At 41.8% G+C, this 17,715-nt stretch overlaps 1 protein-coding gene and 1 long non-coding RNA gene across 5 annotated transcripts in view; one reads left to right on the forward strand and one right to left on the reverse strand.

The window, feature by feature from the left end:
* The window catches only part of LOC309348493, a 74,747-nt gene that overhangs the window by 30,226 nt on the left and 26,806 nt on the right, over positions 1 to 17,715 (forward strand). The window lies entirely within an intron of this gene.
* MAPRE2 (microtubule associated protein RP/EB family member 2) overlaps positions 1 to 17,715 on the reverse strand; it is a 95,998-nt gene that overhangs the window by 13,241 nt on the left and 65,042 nt on the right. For all 4 annotated transcript variants that reach the window (XM_081873720.1, XM_081873721.1, XM_081873719.1 and 1 more), the window contains 2 exons: positions 4,671 to 4,816; positions 4,058 to 4,271 (listed from right to left, as the gene is read on the reverse strand). In XM_081873720.1, the coding sequence (XP_081729846.1) occupies positions 4,058 to 4,271; positions 4,671 to 4,816 (360 nt within the window). The remainder of the gene's footprint in view (positions 1 to 4,057; positions 4,272 to 4,670; positions 4,817 to 17,715) is intronic.

Genomic DNA, 17,715 nt, shown 5'->3' on the forward strand with positions numbered 1-17,715 from the left:
GTACCGCTTGGAAGATAATCATGCAACACTTCAACTCATAATTATTAAAGCAGAACACATATTATAACTCCCAGTCCAGAAAGCCATAGAAAAGTTAAAAAACAGTCCAGTCCAGAAAGCTATCGAAAAGCCATAGCTAACTTTAAAAAAACCAAAAGCTTAGATCAAATCGTTTGAGGAGGAGGAGCTGCTGTTGCAGCAGCCACCAAGCCCTAGTTAAGAGCAGTATTCCACAAAGGCTCTCCGGGATAAAACTGTCTTTGAAAAGAAAGCATCAAAGGGGCCAGGCCAGGATGGGCCTGTGTGGTGGAGGTGGCTCACCCTCCCAATATATGGGGGGAACGACGACACACCAACCAGAGCACCTGATTGGCTTTGTTGGTGCACTTGCGCAGCACCAACCTCACCACTGTTCTGCCCCGCCCTATCCAGGTAAGATGCAGCAACACCCCTGTCAAGAAGAAGGCTCCACCCCACTGAATTGGACTGCTATTTAGCCAGACACACCTCTCTCGGAGGTTGCTAAATAACAACTAAATAATGGCAAGGATGGTATTTTTCTGCCTCTTCAAGTGACTGCAGCACAATAACGACCGCCTGGTGGTGTTCTAGTACCCACTCAATTACACGGTTACCAAATGATTAGTCATAACTTCTAATTCAGGGGTAGGCAACCTAAAGCCTGGGGGGGCTGGATGTGGCCCAATTGCCTACTCAATCCGGCGCATGGATGGTCCAGGAATCAGTGTGTTTTTACATGAGTAGAATGTGTCCTTTTATTTAAAATGCATCTCTGGGTTATTTGTGGGGCATAGGATTTCGTTCATTTTTTTCCCTTTCAGAATATAGTCTGGCTCCCCACAAGGTCTGAGGGACAGTGGACCAGCCCCCTGCTGAAAGTTTGCTGACCCCTGTTCTAATTAGTTTAACTAATGGGAAAGCAATGGAGTACTGCAAGAACTTGCATGCCACACTAGTGGTCTCCCTCGCCGCAAGCTGCCCCCTTCCTTAAGCCAACACACCCCTCACCTCAGCAAGCCAAAGCTTGCAGCTAGAACAGAAAGGAAGGACGGGGTTAGCTATGATGTGCTGGAGGCCAAAGGGTCAGTTTAGACACACTGTTTTGCTAACACAAAAGCAGGAACAGTTTGAGACTGCTTGGTAGCAGAGATATTCTTTAGCAGCTGCTCAAAGCAGAAGGGGAACCAAGAGAAAGAGAAAGACTGGGAAGCTGTGGAGGTTCAAAGAGAGTCCCTCTCTTGGGGAGAGAAAGAGCAGAGGACAAGGGGGAGTAGTTCCCTTCCCCTTCCCCAGTCAAAAAAGGAGGCTTTATTTGCTATTGCTTGTCCTTGCATGCCCTCTAGTGGTTACTAACAGGAGTGCAATAACCCAAAGGCTTATTAATGCCAAGAAGGCTTTTAAAAAAATTATTACGCAGCCCTTGCCTGGCCCCTCTCTCAGAAGAACTGGGGAACCCCTTTCGTTTTTCCTCTTTGTGTTATTAAAAGCTTAAGTGCCCAATGAAAGCCATCCCTGCTGGAAGTTGGGAGTCCAGCATAGCACCACTCTCATAAGAATGTGCAAGCTTCTGTTTCCACACTCTTGCTCTTTCCATGACCAGAGCTTGCATAAAGCCTTCTGTGCAATGAAGTATGAAGGCAGACGTTTTCCCCATCTCCCTCACCCTAGAACATCCAGTGCCCCAGAAAAGCCGCTCCCAATGGTGGGGGGGGGGGGATCTTTTGAACATTGTGGAATATGACATGGGGGAGAATAACGGGAAGGGGAAAGCTGGTGCAAATTGCAGAGGCACCCTCTATCACTCCAATGCATTTACATCGTCTTGTGATGCGGAGCGAGTGCCTTAATAACGTTCCAGTTTCAAGACTGTCTAGAATATGTACATTATAGGTGGTTATCACTCCTATTTATTTCTATTCAGAATACAAAAACCCTTCTACAATCAGACACAATTAAAGGTCTGAAAAGCAAGAGAGCCAGCCAATCTTTTAAAAAATTATGCAGACAGTATTCAAATGAATGTCTCCACAAAGGAAGAGCTATATGCTGCACAACAGGTGACTGAACTCTCCAGAAAAGTTTAGTGATCATTACAGCATAAATGAGGAATGCTTCACCACCACCCCGTCAGGGACTGCATGCCAGTGGTGGACAGGAGCCCAAGACAGTGGTTGGCAGCAGAGCCGTCTTTCCTATTGGGCTTAGTGGCACATTGGGCCAGGGCACTGGCCTCTCAGGGGCGCTCCAGCGAGTGTGGGAGCTGTGTGGCTTTGCCGGCAGCCTCCCTTTTCCCTACATGCACTCCAGCTGTGCCCTGTCAACCATATGGCTGGCAGGCGTGCAGCTTCCTTCCCAAGCCTCCATGGGAGGAGAGCAATCCCCGCAGAGGCTTGGAGAAAGGTTGACAACTCTGGGAAACGGGGGGGGGCGGTGGCGCTGAAGGGATCTTTGAACCACGGTGCTGGATATGCTTAAAATGGCTCTGGTTCGTAGGACTACCCCTTTTATCCCCCCTAATTTCTGCCACCCTCTTTCATCTCTGTCTCCCCGTCTCTTTCTCTGTCTCTCCCCCTTCCCAATCTTCTTACCTAGTAGGCTGCTGGGGGGAAGGAGAGGTTGCTCCTGCAAAAGATCTGAACTGCTCACTAGTGGAAGACTTCCCTCCTTTGTTATTCCATCACTTCATCTATTCTGGTTTTTCTATTCCCCCTCACCAGCATGAAATGAGCCCTTTGGCAGTCCATTCCTGATTTCAGAAAGGTAAACAGGTACCCTAACAATTCATTAGAGGGATACGTCAAGACATGCCCATTCGCCTTTCAGTGGGTATTGATATATGTGGCTCAGTAACTTAAATCATAACCAAACCAAAACAACTTTCTGCCTGTGGTTCCTGAGTGACACATTTGACCTGTATAAAAGTAATGCTTTGGGCTCACAAAATTTTCTGTTTTACCCATTGTTGCCATTGTATCACCAATACAAATAAAATAAGAGACAAAAAAATAACCACTAAATGGAATTCCCACATCCCAATGAGCAATCATCTATATCTATCTACCTACCTACCTACAGTATATCATCTAAACATATTTTAAATAAACATATATTGATATATTTTCTATTACTGAGCCAGCACTTAGGATGTGGAAGCTTTCCAATCACCATAAAACTAGATTATGCTAGCAGTTTCCTGTAAGGATAAATGTGAATAAGAAATAAGAGGAGCCACTCGTCCTATTTCTTAACACCTCCTATGCCTATCAGCAGGAACGCTAGCTAGGAATTTGCTCTCCTTTAAGTACAAAAGGACTCCAAGGGATTTATTACCTACGATTTAGTACTCTAGTGAATCATAGCACAGCTTTTTAAAAGGAACGGAAAAAGAAAGGCCAAAAGATTTATATCATTTAAAGCATATTAGCATTTAAAATCCTTCACTTGGGAGCTTCATTGCAGATATTCTGTCCTTTTTACAAAATAAATCGCACACAATTAATGAGAAAATAAAATAGGCACACTACCATAGTGCTAACCGATCAGCACAGTGCTTTCTACCAATGGAAATAGGGGTGTTTTTTTTTTTTTAAAAAAAGAAACATTTCAGATTAAAGGTGTGTGTGGTGGGAGATAAGGGCTCATAATTTGATGCCAACAATATCATATGGATACTGCACAGGCGTGTGGTTTAGGGGCATGTCTAGGCAAGAGAAAAGCTAAAAATGAAGTATCCCAAAGAGCAGCACTACGAGGCTGGATTTACTATGCTAACCTAAAATAAAATAAAATACTATCAGTCCCTTTATACACCATCATAACTGGAATTTCATATATCACTATGGGGCATCATACCCCCCCTTCAGTTTCAAAATATTTATGACACAATGCCCATGGATGATGTGAAGTACAAAGGAGCCCCCCTCTTTACAACTCCAGCTACCCCTCTAATTATACTCTGTATTAAAACAACTGTATTAATGTACCATTAACAAAATCCACTTGCAGAAAAACCAGAAGTTTACAACAATGGTAATACCTGCTGTGGGAGAGTTTGCATGATGAGATTTTTTTGGCAAATTAAAGATCTGTTCACCAGGATCAGGCGGTGGAATAGCATCTTGGCCTTGCCGGGCCTCCACTGGATCATATTCTTTCCCATCATAGTTAGCATCAAAGAATTTCTTAAACCACTGTATGAAATCCAAGTTGTCTTGGAAGCGCCCCTTCACTAATTTCTCCACTGGAATAACCTGCACAAAACAAAGCAAGACACACCAGTGATTTAAAGTGATAACTGAGGCGTTTCAGTGCCAATTCATTTAAGAATTTTAAAACCATACATTGTCTAACAAAACAATATCCAGTGCCATATATCTTATTCTGTTTTACTGAGTTAGACGGCAGCCTCATCTTAAGACATCCTCAGAGTAATATTACTTTATTGCTTCTACTTCTGCTGCTACTACTACTTCTTCTTTTGAGATTTGCTAGACAGAGAGAGCATATGTTTTGAAGGGCTGGATAAAAATTGTTCGAATAAATCAATGAAATAAAAATTGAGAAATATAGTGAGCTAGAAAACACATCTCTGAAATATATGACTATAAGTTATCCTATCAAAACTCTGTCATAACATGTTCTATAGTTACCTTATCCACATTCATTCGTTTAAATGATGCTTGTAGAAGTTTGAAGTTATGAATATATTCATGTTCCAGCTTTGCTTGAAATTTAACTTTCTTCAAGCTAATACAGCCCGGGAACAACATATCCATGAACTGGCAGTAAGCTGCACCTGAAACAAGAACAAGAAAACACAGCATATTAATCACAATGCAAGTCACTGAAATGGTAAACATTTGTTCACAGAAGACAAAGTAACGGGGCTTACAATCTGCTGCTGCAATATTGTGCATGCATAAAATCTGTATCTCATCTTGGTGCTGAATACATGCAAAATGCAGAGTTATTTTTATACACTGGGCAAATCTTTTAAGACGGTTTTCTAGTTAAATCAGCATCATTAACAGATAAGGGCAAACTGAATGGGGAACCACATGTTGAGATTCCTTCACTGCAGGGGGCGTGACTAGATGACCCTCGGTGGTCCCTTCCAACTCTACGTTCTTTGACATATCCATTGGATTTAGGTTCCATTGATTTTGTATGACACGTTCTTCTAAATCATGCATAAAATAGAGACACAGGACTCTGTGATTAGCCAATAGGATGCTAGATTGTATGCCTCTGAATCCTAGTTGTTGGGGCTCATGAGGGAGAGGGTGCTATTGCACTCATCCTGCTTGTGCGCTTCCCATAAGCATCTGGTCAGCCCCTGTGAGAATAGACTGCTGGACTAGATGAGACTTTAGAAGAGCACTGCTTCATCAGACTAATGCACTTAGGTTGTGTTTTGTTTACAGCAGGTGTGGGAAGAGGATCTAGCAGGCAGGCAGAGCCTGAGCTCCCCCCATGAGCCATTGTGAAAGGGGGGTGGGGCAGCTGATCCCAGTGGTTCTTGGCAGCCAGCCCTGCTTGCCAAGGCACAATTGGGAGTGCACTTCAAGCTTCCTGGTGGTTCCTCTGCAGTCACATTTTGACCTGCCCCATCCTATGATGTCAGGTGTAGGGCAGGTGACTTGGGGAAAAAGTATCATGGGCTGAACCAGGACCCCCTACTAGGTCTAATTTGGCCCAAAGGCCACAGTTTCCCCATGCCTGGTTTACAGGATGGCATGAGTAGCAACAAGTGTAAATTTGATCGCAGTTCACAAATTCTAGTCCATGGCCATCAATTCCAAGAAGCCACTTCCATTGTTAGGAAACCAGGACAAGGAATACTGAGCATATGGCAAGGATGAAAAGGAGCTGGGAGGCAAAGACACCAAATTGGAGAAGGGTCTCCGTTAAAGAGGCACAAAGGTTCTGCTAGGTTTCTGTTTTTGAGTTCTCAAGATGATGGCCTGCAGTGGGGAGAACGTGCTAGACCATCAAGGGTCAAATTTTTTCAGCTGTCCCACCTCAACCCATTGGCTAGAGATCCTTATAAGAAGGAGCTGTTCCCTAAGGATTTATTCCTGCTCCCTCTCAACATCTTTTTCTTTGGGGTGGGGGCTGCCCTTTGCCTTTCATTAGGAATATGAATGTATTTGGCTTTTAGTTGTTGTTTCTTAACTATAACATTTTGCTGCATTAAATTTTTTTGTAAGTTGCTGTGGTTTTTTTTTTTTTACTTGAATTTTGTATTTATGTGTTACCCTTTGCGAGCTGCCTTGGGGGCCTTTTATGGACAAAAGATAGAGAAATAAACAGAAACAACAGAAACAAGCAATAATGATGGTGGCAGATGCTTTCAGCTTGCATACGTATAGATGAGGATCAGAGTTCTCATTCAGACTTCCTCAGACTGGTGCAAGTCCTACCAGTCAGCATTAAAATCCTGTACACCATTACATGAAGTTCCACCGAGATGAGTGGAGCTTTTGCTAAGTATATACACAAATCTTTTTTTGTCTTAATTCACTGCTTACAGGTATTTACAACACAAAATGTGTGCATGGCTATTGGAACAACTTGTACATTTGTTTGCACCTGCCAAGTTTAATATATACAACTGCGGCACAGACTACTTGCCCATTATCAGCGCTATTCAATTAGTGTTCACAGGCCATCATTCCTTGCCCCTTAATATTCAGCTAGCTTTGTTGCCAATGACAGAAACTTGTGTTTCTCCCTCTCCCTGGCATCTGTTTTGTCCTTCCTATTCAGGAACCCAATTTCATGATAATCTTCTATACAAATATTGAAAATGGAGAGAAGAGAGAAAGGAGAACTGCAGGCGGTTGACTTATTAACACACACACACACACACACACACACACTCTCTCTCTCTTCCCAATTCAAAGTATAATATTTCTTTAAAGCAGATGTCTGCCTACAGAACCTTTCCGGTTAGTTTACACAAAATGTAGAACACTCCTCAAACCTGATTTGGAAGTAGAACCTGTCATCACATGAAACAGTGAAAAGGAACAACATGTTAAGAGAATACTAATCCACATTATGGGATTTGGAAGATATGCCCTCAAGAGGCATGTAGCAATAACCCTAGCTAGTATTAAAAGCCATAAGCAAGAGAATCAGCAGAAGAATAACATAATTAGAAGATAACTGCTTTGGAAACTAACCTTTTATGAACCACAAAAATGAGCCCATACCAGGAACTGCACAAACTAGATGTTTGCTTCTGGCACACCCTCCTCAATATGCTATTTTTGTTGGGAGAGGTAAGTAACAATGACTGTGTTCTCACGTATAATACTAACATGTTTTGTGCTGTCTGAACAATATCTTGTTTAGGCTCATGTATGTCACACTGACTTCTGCCAACCTAGCAGTTCGAAAGCACATCAAAGTGCAAGTAGATAAATAGGTACCGCTCCAGCGGGAAGGTAAACGGCGTTTCCATGCGCTGCTCTGGTTCGCCAGAAGCGACTTAGTCATGCTGGCCACCCGAACTGGAAGCTATACGCCGGCTCCCTCGGCCGATAAAGCGAGATGAGCGCCGCAACCCTAGAGTCAGCCACGACTGGACCTAACAGTCAGGGGTCCCTTTACCCTTTACCTTTATGTCACACTCAACACTCCTTCTCCCACATGGCCAGAATGACCTGGACATCTGCTGCATTTAGTTTCACTTTCCATGCATCTTAGTTTGTCCTCACTTACAAACCAGAGATCTGTAAACAAATTATGGTTGAACAAACCAGCTTCATAACCCATGGGTTGAAGCTGACTTGGTTTGAAGTTGACTTGTTTTCAAATCAGCCAGAATTTGTTTTAAACCATGATCTCTGGTTCATAATAAAGCCAGAGCAGGATTCAGGGAGATTGAAACTAAATGCTTCAGAAGTTGTTCAGTAAATGTTTTAAAAGCTTTAATGGATTTGTTGTTGTTGTTTTGGGCAGTAGATGTTATTTGTTCTTAAGGTTCTTGATTTAGGATTTATGGCATAAGGGTGGATTAAATCTCTAGCTGAGATAGCACAGGGCTCAATGCTGGAAGTCATTTCCACAAATGCAAGCTATTACCCTTATCACTATTGTGGAGACCGGAGACTGGGAACATCTGACCCTCCAGATGCTGTTAGACCCTAACTCCCATCAGCCCCAGCTGGATGGGCAATGGCCAGGGTTCATGAGAGCTGGAGGCAAGCAGCAGCTGGAAGACTAGAGGTACCACACCCATGGTGCAGAGAACAGCTGACGTTTCAGAGTAGGAAAACCACAGAACTCTGCACATGATTAAAAGGTACTCTTTCCTTTGTTAGTACTGGACAATTACTGGTGTGGAGAAGGAAGCAACTATTTAAAAAATGTTCCAAAAGTCATCAGTTGTCACTGCAAAGGACCCTAACCAGAGCTGTCAGCATTAAATATACTTTTGGGGGGGGCATCTTTCTGAAAGTGGTCCAGTATTTCCTATGATAGCATAATGTGCTTTAGTTCATCTGGGGTATTGATTTAGTCATCAATGTTTTCAATATTTGCAGGCTGGGTTACAGATTGTATTTGCAAACGTGGCTGTGTTGGCTACATGCATGAGTGGTAACTTCTTTTTGACCCAATTAGAATGCAGAAATTCTATACTGCTTCTAGAACTGAACAGAAGGCAACAGACAGCAGATTATACCACTGCTAGTCATTACACAGATCTGGCAAACTAACCCTTCCTTTTCGTTAACTTCCATTACATGTTTGTTTACATGTCACGGCCTATCAAGCATCATCACAAAAAGACTCCTTAACTAATTCGGCATAGCAGGCCAAATATTGCTATTTTTGAAGTTTTAGTTATTTTTTTCTTTTTTTAAAAAAAGGAAAGAAACAAAGGAACATAACTGCAGTTTGACCAACTTCACAGTATATACTGTCACTAATACGTACAGCCTTCAGAAGCTGATAAAAGAATAATTCAAGCTTGGTTTAACAATCAATCTCTGTTCACAGGAAATTCTTGAAATTGTAGCTCTAGAAGGGTAATAGGGGGCTCATAACAATTCTCTGAACCTTTATGAAACTACAGCTCCCAAGATTCTTTGGGAGAAGCCATTACTGTTTAAAGTATTATCATACTGCTTTAAATGTATGGTGTGAATATGGCCTAGGTGTCCAACAAATCTATAGAAACTATCAGACACAGAAGGCGGATATAAAGTTGGGTGACATACAAGTGCCATAAGAACCCTGAATCTTATAGTCAGGCACAGAATCCAGCTTTTATCCCAAAAGACACAGCTTTCTTTAAAAAGACAAATGAACAAACCTGGTGATAATCAGAAAGGGCAGAAGGGTTGCTGAGAACGATTAAGCTGGAAGCAAAGCTCCAGTTCCCTTTACAACACTTTACTATGACTGGTAAGAGTGGAATAAATAGAAAAAAACAGAACAGAATCAGCATGCTGAATTATGTTAAGGGTGTGCAAATTTGCTTAACATGTACCATCTAAACAGGATGAGGAACTCAGCTTTGATTGACACAGAATTTGTGTTACTCAAACACATGATATATACTGTCTAGATTCGATTAAACTTTCTGTTAAGCTGCTAAGAGTTCTATCTGTCTGATGCTATTCTGATTCACTAATTTGTACATGGAAACTGCTGTATGTATGTGGCTGGTTGCAATGGGAGGGGTGTGTGCAAGAAGACTAACTCTCCTGGGCCTTGACACATCATTCCTTACATCTCTCTTCAGCACCACTCCCATGGCCCAGAAAATTCTTAGTGTCACATGGCTTCTTCTCCCTGTTAGATTCAGCTCAGGTATGGTGAGGGAGTTCTCCCCCTACGCCCAATCCAGTAAGACATCATGGCCTTATTAGCTTAGGAGTCACGTTTGTTGCACCTTTGCAACAAAGCCAAAACCTGGCAGCTGCTGTTGCTATGACCTCTGAGTGTCTCTCATGTGGGTATGTGGGTGTGTCACACAACCAGAAGAGATCCCAGACAACTGGCTTTTAAGCACGAATTATTTTTCTACCAAGAATACATGCGCACGCGTACACACACACACACACACACACACACAGTTTCCAAAGAAGAACATGGTATAGTTGGTAAGCTGGGGACAGCACACCCAGTACTCCTACTGTTAGGGACTGGGCAGAGGAGTAATAGTGGAGACGGCCTCCCCATTCTGACCCTTCCAGGGAGGAGGAGGAGGAAGACAGTATAGATTTACAACAAGGGTTTGAAGGAGATCATAGCTCAGAGGCAGATGAAGGGGAAAGTTGGGAAATCATGGGAGAGCCAAAATACACCCAGCTGACATGTTGTCATTAGAAAGCATTCCAGACCCTCCATCTCCCGGAACCCGGCAAGCCTTAAAAATAGGAGAGCACAGAACTCAAAGACAGAAGGCGTGTAGAAGCACCCGTAGAGGAGATGATTATGATGACGATGACGAATGAGGAAGTGGGAGAGAGGGGGGTGGAGGTTCACTCAGGACACCACCATTATCCAAGAGGCTGGGTTCTACAGCCTCTCTCTGTAAAGTTTGAAATAAAAAAGGACTGTAAGAATCTTTTCCTTGTCTTTATACTTTCCTGAGCAACCAGCCAGCAGCCACTGACAGCATCCTGACACCTACACCTCTTGCACTGCTGAACAGGTAAGTGCAGTCAGAGCTCAAAACGCTGATCATCAGTGTGGGCAGGGGCGATATCTAAGCACTCCTTCCTTCTGTTCTCTATGTAATCAGTGAAGTCAGAACTGACATAGTTTGCCAGCTGACTGATGGGTGCAGACAGGAATATCCTTGTGGATTAAGTGAGTACATAACTATGTGTGAACACTTTTGGATGGAGGCCCATATCACCATATAAAAGATGTGCTTATCTGAATACACAACTTGCAAATACTTTCTTGTTGAAATAAAAGTTACTGCCTTCACTTTAATGCATCCCACTCCTTCACATGTATGACCACTTGCATACAGAAAGCTATTTCCCAAAAGAACTATAATATAAAAGGGTCTGGACATCAGAATCTTAGGAGTCTACTAGGTAGCAGCTGAGCAACAAGCTCTCTACAAATTCACAGATGGGACCCACACAGCAGCATCTTGCAATAAAGAATGCATGATGTTACGTTTTGGCAAGAACAGAAATAGCTGCAGAGCAAAAGCAGATTTGTTTCACAGTGACAACATTCCAAACTTGTGAAAGAAACTTGTTAACATTCTTACTTATGAAAGCTTTTTAGATACTTAGTTGGACAATGAGTTTTGAGAAAGAGCACTGTATGTTGTTTACAAGTTGGTGTAATAGGTTTTCCCACCCCACCCCCCAACTCAACTCACACATATGAAAACAAGTTTCACCTAGTTCAGAGGCTGCACACAGCTAAAATACTGTATCAAATATACATACATATGGGAAATCTTTGGCTCTCCAGATGTCGCCAAACTACAACTCCCATCATCCCTGGCCAATGGCCATGCCAAGTCAAGTCAGGTCAAGTCATTTTATTATGGCCAATGACCAGTATCAAGATAAAAATACCAATTACAAAATTTAAAAGCTCAAAGCGGTTAGAATGTCTTATTACTTCAACTAATTGGGAAATGTATTTTTAAAACTTATATTCAAACTTATACTAATTCTGGAAAAGAAGATCCTGGCCATCTTAAGGACCATCTCCCAATATGGCAGCCTGTATCTGTGTCTGAAATTGATAGTCTTGTAGCCCAACTAAAATCAGGGAAGGCCCCAGATCAGAATTTAATCCCACCACAAGTTATTAAAAACAATTTGGGCTTTGGGCTCCTATTCTGGCCTCTCTCTTTATTTGCATCAGTCGATATGGACAAGCTCCCTTCGACTGAAGGTTGGCAGTCATAGTTCCCATTTTCAAAAAAAGGTCAAAGAACGATCTGGCAAACTACAGATCGACTAGTCTACTTAATACCATTAGCAAGTTCTATGCAAGACACATAGGAAACTCTTGGATTGGCTGGAGCAAGAGAACATTCTAGCAGACAAAAAAGCTGGTTTTAGGAAAAGGTGATCTATTATCAATCAGTGTTTCATATTAAATCATTTGATTAGAAAATATTCCTCTAGTGCAGCGGTTCTCAACCTGTGGGTCCCCAGATGTTGTTGGACTACAACTCCCATCATCTCTGACCTCTGGCCTTGCTAGCTAGGGGTGATGGGAGTTGTAGTTCAACAACATCTGGAGACCCACAGGTTGAGAAAGGCTGCTCTAGTGATACAACCTCTCTATATGCTGCCTTTATGGACTTTAGAGCAGCCTTTGACTCTATATCCTGACCCACCTTGTGGGAAAAACTGGATACATCTTTGATCAACAGACAGTTACCCTATCTAATATGAACGTTACACAAAGGGACTTCTCTTAAAGTAAGATATACTCCCCAGGGGTCATCTTACTAGAGCAATTAAAATTGAGAAGGGAATTAGGCCAGGCTGCATACTGGCATTGGTCATTCTTTCTGGGGCTGATGGAGTCACAGTTCAACAACATCTGGAAGGCCAAAGGTTCCCCAGACCTGTCTAGATTTTGCTAATGTGATCAGAACGTAGAGGCCTATCTGAAAAGCAAGATAACCAGATCCCTATAGATCTTGTGATTAATTTCAGGAAGTAAATTTACTGAAATAGAAGTATGGCTCGAAGGATTTGCAGATAAGCAGCAATAATCACAAGAAAGTCAATACAGTAAAATAATTAAAAATCTGTAAACCAATGCAGCCTATATAAAGAAGCAAGATCTGTTTAATCTCACTCTGCCTTGATCTAAATTCTCAGGAGAGCAAAGTGTAACCAATTAACCAAACATATCGCACAGCCTCCATTCCACAGCTATAGAGAGAATGTTCTTTCAATTAAAAGTACATATTGCTTTCACTCCATGAATTCACATTACAATTTTAATCTGGAACATAACTGGATCCTTAAAAAAAAAAAAAAAAAAAAGAAGCTAACAGTGCAGTCAAGTTGTTTAACCTTTGATGATCTGCTGCTATAACTATTGAGAAATAAGAATATGTGAAAGGCTTTAGAAAGACACCACAGGCACTATAGAAGTAAAATTACAGCAAGCAACATATATACAGAACTGTAGGGTATATAACATATAAACAGAACTGCTAAGGAAATGTCTGGACAATCTGGATTTCTGAAGTGAGAATCTGCCAAAGCTTCTGGATTAGAGCAGAAACAATCACAGGACCTTGCTAAATATGTGCTGAGTCATCTAATAAGATGCATTGCAAATCACACTAAGCCAAACCATGGCTTAGTTTGAACACCTAAATTTAAGAGTTCATGGAGACTAGATGGCAGCCTTCAGCAGCCCTCCTGCTAAACTAAGGTTTGGTTTAGTTTGTTTTCCAAATCTGGACTTGTGGTTTTCTCCTTCAGGGACATACCATGAGCCCAGGTTTGGACAACACACTAAACCAAACCATGGCTTAGATTAGAACAGCATGGCAGTAGCAAGAATGGGGGAGTAAAATGGCCACAACCTCCTCTCCAGGATCCCATGCATTTGCCAGGTTCAATTTCAGTTGCTGTTCCACCTAAGTGGTATCTCAAGTCTGCAATCCAAATTTAGCCTTATCTGAATGTCATTAGCACCCCTACTGTAAACTACAACCCAAAATTAAAATATTAAATGGGAAGCAATCTAGATTTGTGCCAGAACTCAGCTCCAGAATCTGTTTTCAACATCAGGACTTCTGGATGCATATCAAGGAAGAATAGCCACACCAGGAATTAGGCAATATGTGTGTTATGACATCTGTATTGTTCTCTGCCTTGAATCCCATTTTGCTATTTGCAATAATGGCAATAGTTTTGTCACTCTGTCTTCTCTGCCAGCCATTGCATATCCTCTGCAGAGATGTATCCTGGGTTCCTCTATAATCCATGCTTATCCAGGAGTAAATATTAAAAACTCCATTTTGAAAATGAAGGTGCAATTTTCTTACACCCACAAGTTTCATGCTAACTGGAAACACATCTTGTTTTATCTTTTCTTTTTGCCATTCAATACTTTTAAAGGAGTGCCCCTAGATGCCACCGAAAGAAAATACCTAGGGTAAAAGCATGCAAAGGAAAAGCTGCTTACAGGCTATCTATTCTTCTTGGTTGTGTGTTTGTCTCTGCTAAGTAGGCAGAATGCAGAACAGGGTTCCCTGTGCTTTCTGACAGCCCACTTAACTGTTATGTGCCAAATGACCTCAGTTCTAAATTTAGCATGCAGATCTACTGACACTGATTTGTGAAAATGAAAGCTAAAGTCTTTTCCATGCATAGAAAGGCTTAACATTCTTAATTTGGGGTGTGTGCATGTTCTCATCGAGAAATGGATTTTTTTTGTCCCCAGGCAATAGGGTTGGGTCCTATATATATCCATGCACTTTTGGGAAAACATGAGTAGAGTTAGATAGAGTATTCCAATTGCAGCTGAACAGGGTTGTTCAAATGCACAGAATGGAATGCAGAATCTTAAGAGACAAATAATTGTTCTCATAAGGGATGAATGAATCTGTCAGTTTCTTCTATTGCTAATCCCAAGCTCAGATATCAGGAAAATTCATACACATTTAGATAAGCATTTCACCTCATACACAGTTTTGCAAGCAATTTTCTCCATTATAATGCTTTTTTTTTTTTAAACAACCCCTCCCCAATGTATACATTTTTATACACACTTTTGGTTGGAGAACTGCACTGCAAAATCCAGAGAAGCACAATTTTTAAAAAAATGAATATAGCTGTGCTTTGGTTTGCATATTGGTTTCAGAAGTGCATGTCAGGTAGATTTACATTCAAAATTAAACTGGACAAATTTCTGCTCCATTTCTAGTTTTTATCCCATCAATTATTTTAAGTAATATGTTACTGGACAAACATTTTATTTTGTATTGCCATTATTTTTGATTTTTTCAAATGTTTTGATCCCCCCCTTTATTTTAAATTATTTCCATATCTTGCATTTTATTAAGTTACTTATAATTCGGACAAACTAACCCTTCATTCAAAAGTTGAATTTCCTCCTGCCTTTTAATTTTAGATTGCTCTATACCAGGCATAGGCAAACTCAGCCCTCCAGATGTTTTGGGACTACAACTCCCACGATCCCTAGCAAACAGGACCAGTGGTCAGAGATGATGGGAATTGTAGTTCCAAAACATCTGGAGGGCGAGTTTGCCTATGCCTGCTCTATGCAGTCAAACCAAAGTCTGAATGTGTCACTCTTTCTTCTTCTAGAGCTCCCTTCCTACCCTAGCAGACTTACTAGCTCTTGAAAAACAAAAATCTAGCACCTGTGTGCGGTATAGGTGTGGCCACCAGGCATATGAGAGTGTTTATATAACTACACAGCTATTTCATGTACACACATACCAGATGTATAACACACATCTATGCAGCAATCTATTTTAAAAATGTAATGCTTTGAAGGAGAGCAAAGGAGTATCCAAAGATGAATCCATGGCCAAGAACCCAAATCACATGCAGAGTTCACCTACGAAATGAACCAGGCTAGATTACAGATGAAGACCACATACGAGGTGTAATGTGGTCATGAAGTAATATACAGATCAAGTATTTACCCACTGTACACTGCTCTTCAAAAATAAGGACACACACACATGGATGTGTTTTCTCACACTGTTCTGATACACAATCTCCCTTCCTCCCTCGGCCTAAGTATCTCTCACACACCCACACTCAAGGAACTTGTTCCTGATTTAGCTGCTGCTACTTATTCCTTGCCCCTTTCCTGTGTTGCTGCTTGTTCATTCAGAAGGGTACTCTACCTCGAAAAGGTTGCTGGGCTGGCCATAACAGCCAGCTCAAACCTCAGCCTCCTGTAGGGGGCCAGAGCAGTAAATGAGCAAGGCTGCTAAACTGGCTCCTTTTTTGCTATAACTAGTGAGGGTGTGACTCAGGATAGAAGACAACCACTAGGAGTGACGCAGTACAGTGGTACCTCCGGTTGTGCTCGGGATCCATTCCGGAGCTCCGGTTGGATCCTGAGGTGTGCATATCTGGAGGTGTTGCTTCTGTGCATGTGCACGGTGCAAAAAACGCTTCTGCGCATGTGCGCATGGCGAAACCCGGAAAAATACTTCCGGGTTTGCTGCATGCGTATTCCAAAGGATATGTAACCAGAGGTGAACATAAGTAGAGGTACCACTGTACTTGATGGCTGTTTCTCACATCTGCACAACTAGGGATGAGGTGAGCAGTCAAAGCAGAGGTGCTTGAATATATAGGTATCCCTGCTCAAAAGACTGAGTTGGCATGGAGCAAAGAGCAACTCAACCCTGAAGACCCCCTAGTCCCAAGGCTTTTCAGTGCTGGGTCACTTTTACTACACTTATCAGCTATTTTAGAAGTGTACAGTGGATTTAAGTGTGCTTACAGAAATCAGAGGGGGATCGCCATTGATTTCAAGTGATGGGTGGGGGAAGATATGAGACTTTAACCTGCTGCATACCCTCAAAGGGCTAGTTGCAGGGTAGCATCAGAAGCAACCCACCCCTGAAGCTTTGGGCAAATCTATGTATTGAAATGAATGGGGATATTACACCTCCATTGATTTCAATGGGAGCACCAGGTTCTTCTAAGCATTGTTTTCCGAGCACTATTTTCTGTAAACAGTTGAAGGAAGTTGTCACAAAACCATGAACAATTGCAGGCGGACAACTCTTTGAAATGCTTGTGCATCCTTACTACAACACACACATACAGCTTGGCCTCTGGTTCATCATGAATGCAAAGGCAAAATAAATAAAACTAATATTTTTTTAAAGCAAAAATTGGACAGGCATGGGATTACTGACTTTTCATATATTTTTCAAAACAAGGGGCCTTCATACCTGCCAGGGTGGTTGTTTTCTGGTTAGTTGCCAACGTATTTCCCCAAATATAAATCCAGAATGCCACAACACTTCAAGCATTTTATACAATCCAATTATCTGGCTTGTTCTGAAGTTCACTGTTAATGCTAAGAAATGCTCCTGAATATTGCAGTGCTTCCCACACTCTCTCTTGCCCTTTGAAGTCTCCTGTAAATGCAGATATTTTATGGGGGCTAATGTTACGCTGCATGAAGACTGGAAACGCTTCAAGGAACACTCATTTTAAAAGGGGGGAGGGGAAGGAAGGAAGGAAAGAAGGATAAAAGACCAAATTAGATCAGCATAGCAGTTAAAAGATCTGCAGAGTACTACTGAATGACCCGCATACAGCTGGCTATTCGTCTGAAATCATTTCTTTGTCTTGTTCTATCTTACAAATGTGCTTAAGTAGAAACAGTGAGAAAACCTGAAATACAGTACTGCAAAATTTCATTAGAACTCACAAGAATCCTAGCCTTCATTGGGAAAGGTTTCTGACCCTCATGACTTAAAAAAGAAACAGGATGCAATACCATGCTTTCAGAACCTGGCAAAACACAGTAACCCTAAGGTTAACCATGGTGAAGGTTAACACCAGTAGTGTCAGTGTTTCCCCTTTAACAGGGGGAAGGTAACACACAGAAGACTAGGAAGAGACTGGGAATGAGCATTCTTGAGCTGGGTCCCCCATGATTCATAGGGAGTGATTTACGCATGCAGTGAAGGCATATAAAGGGGGCTCCCATTGATAATAA

Source organism: Podarcis erhardii (assembly GCF_964252035.2).
Source record: "Podarcis erhardii genome assembly, chromosome: 8".
Lineage (NCBI taxonomy): Eukaryota > Metazoa > Chordata > Lepidosauria > Squamata > Lacertidae > Podarcis > Podarcis erhardii.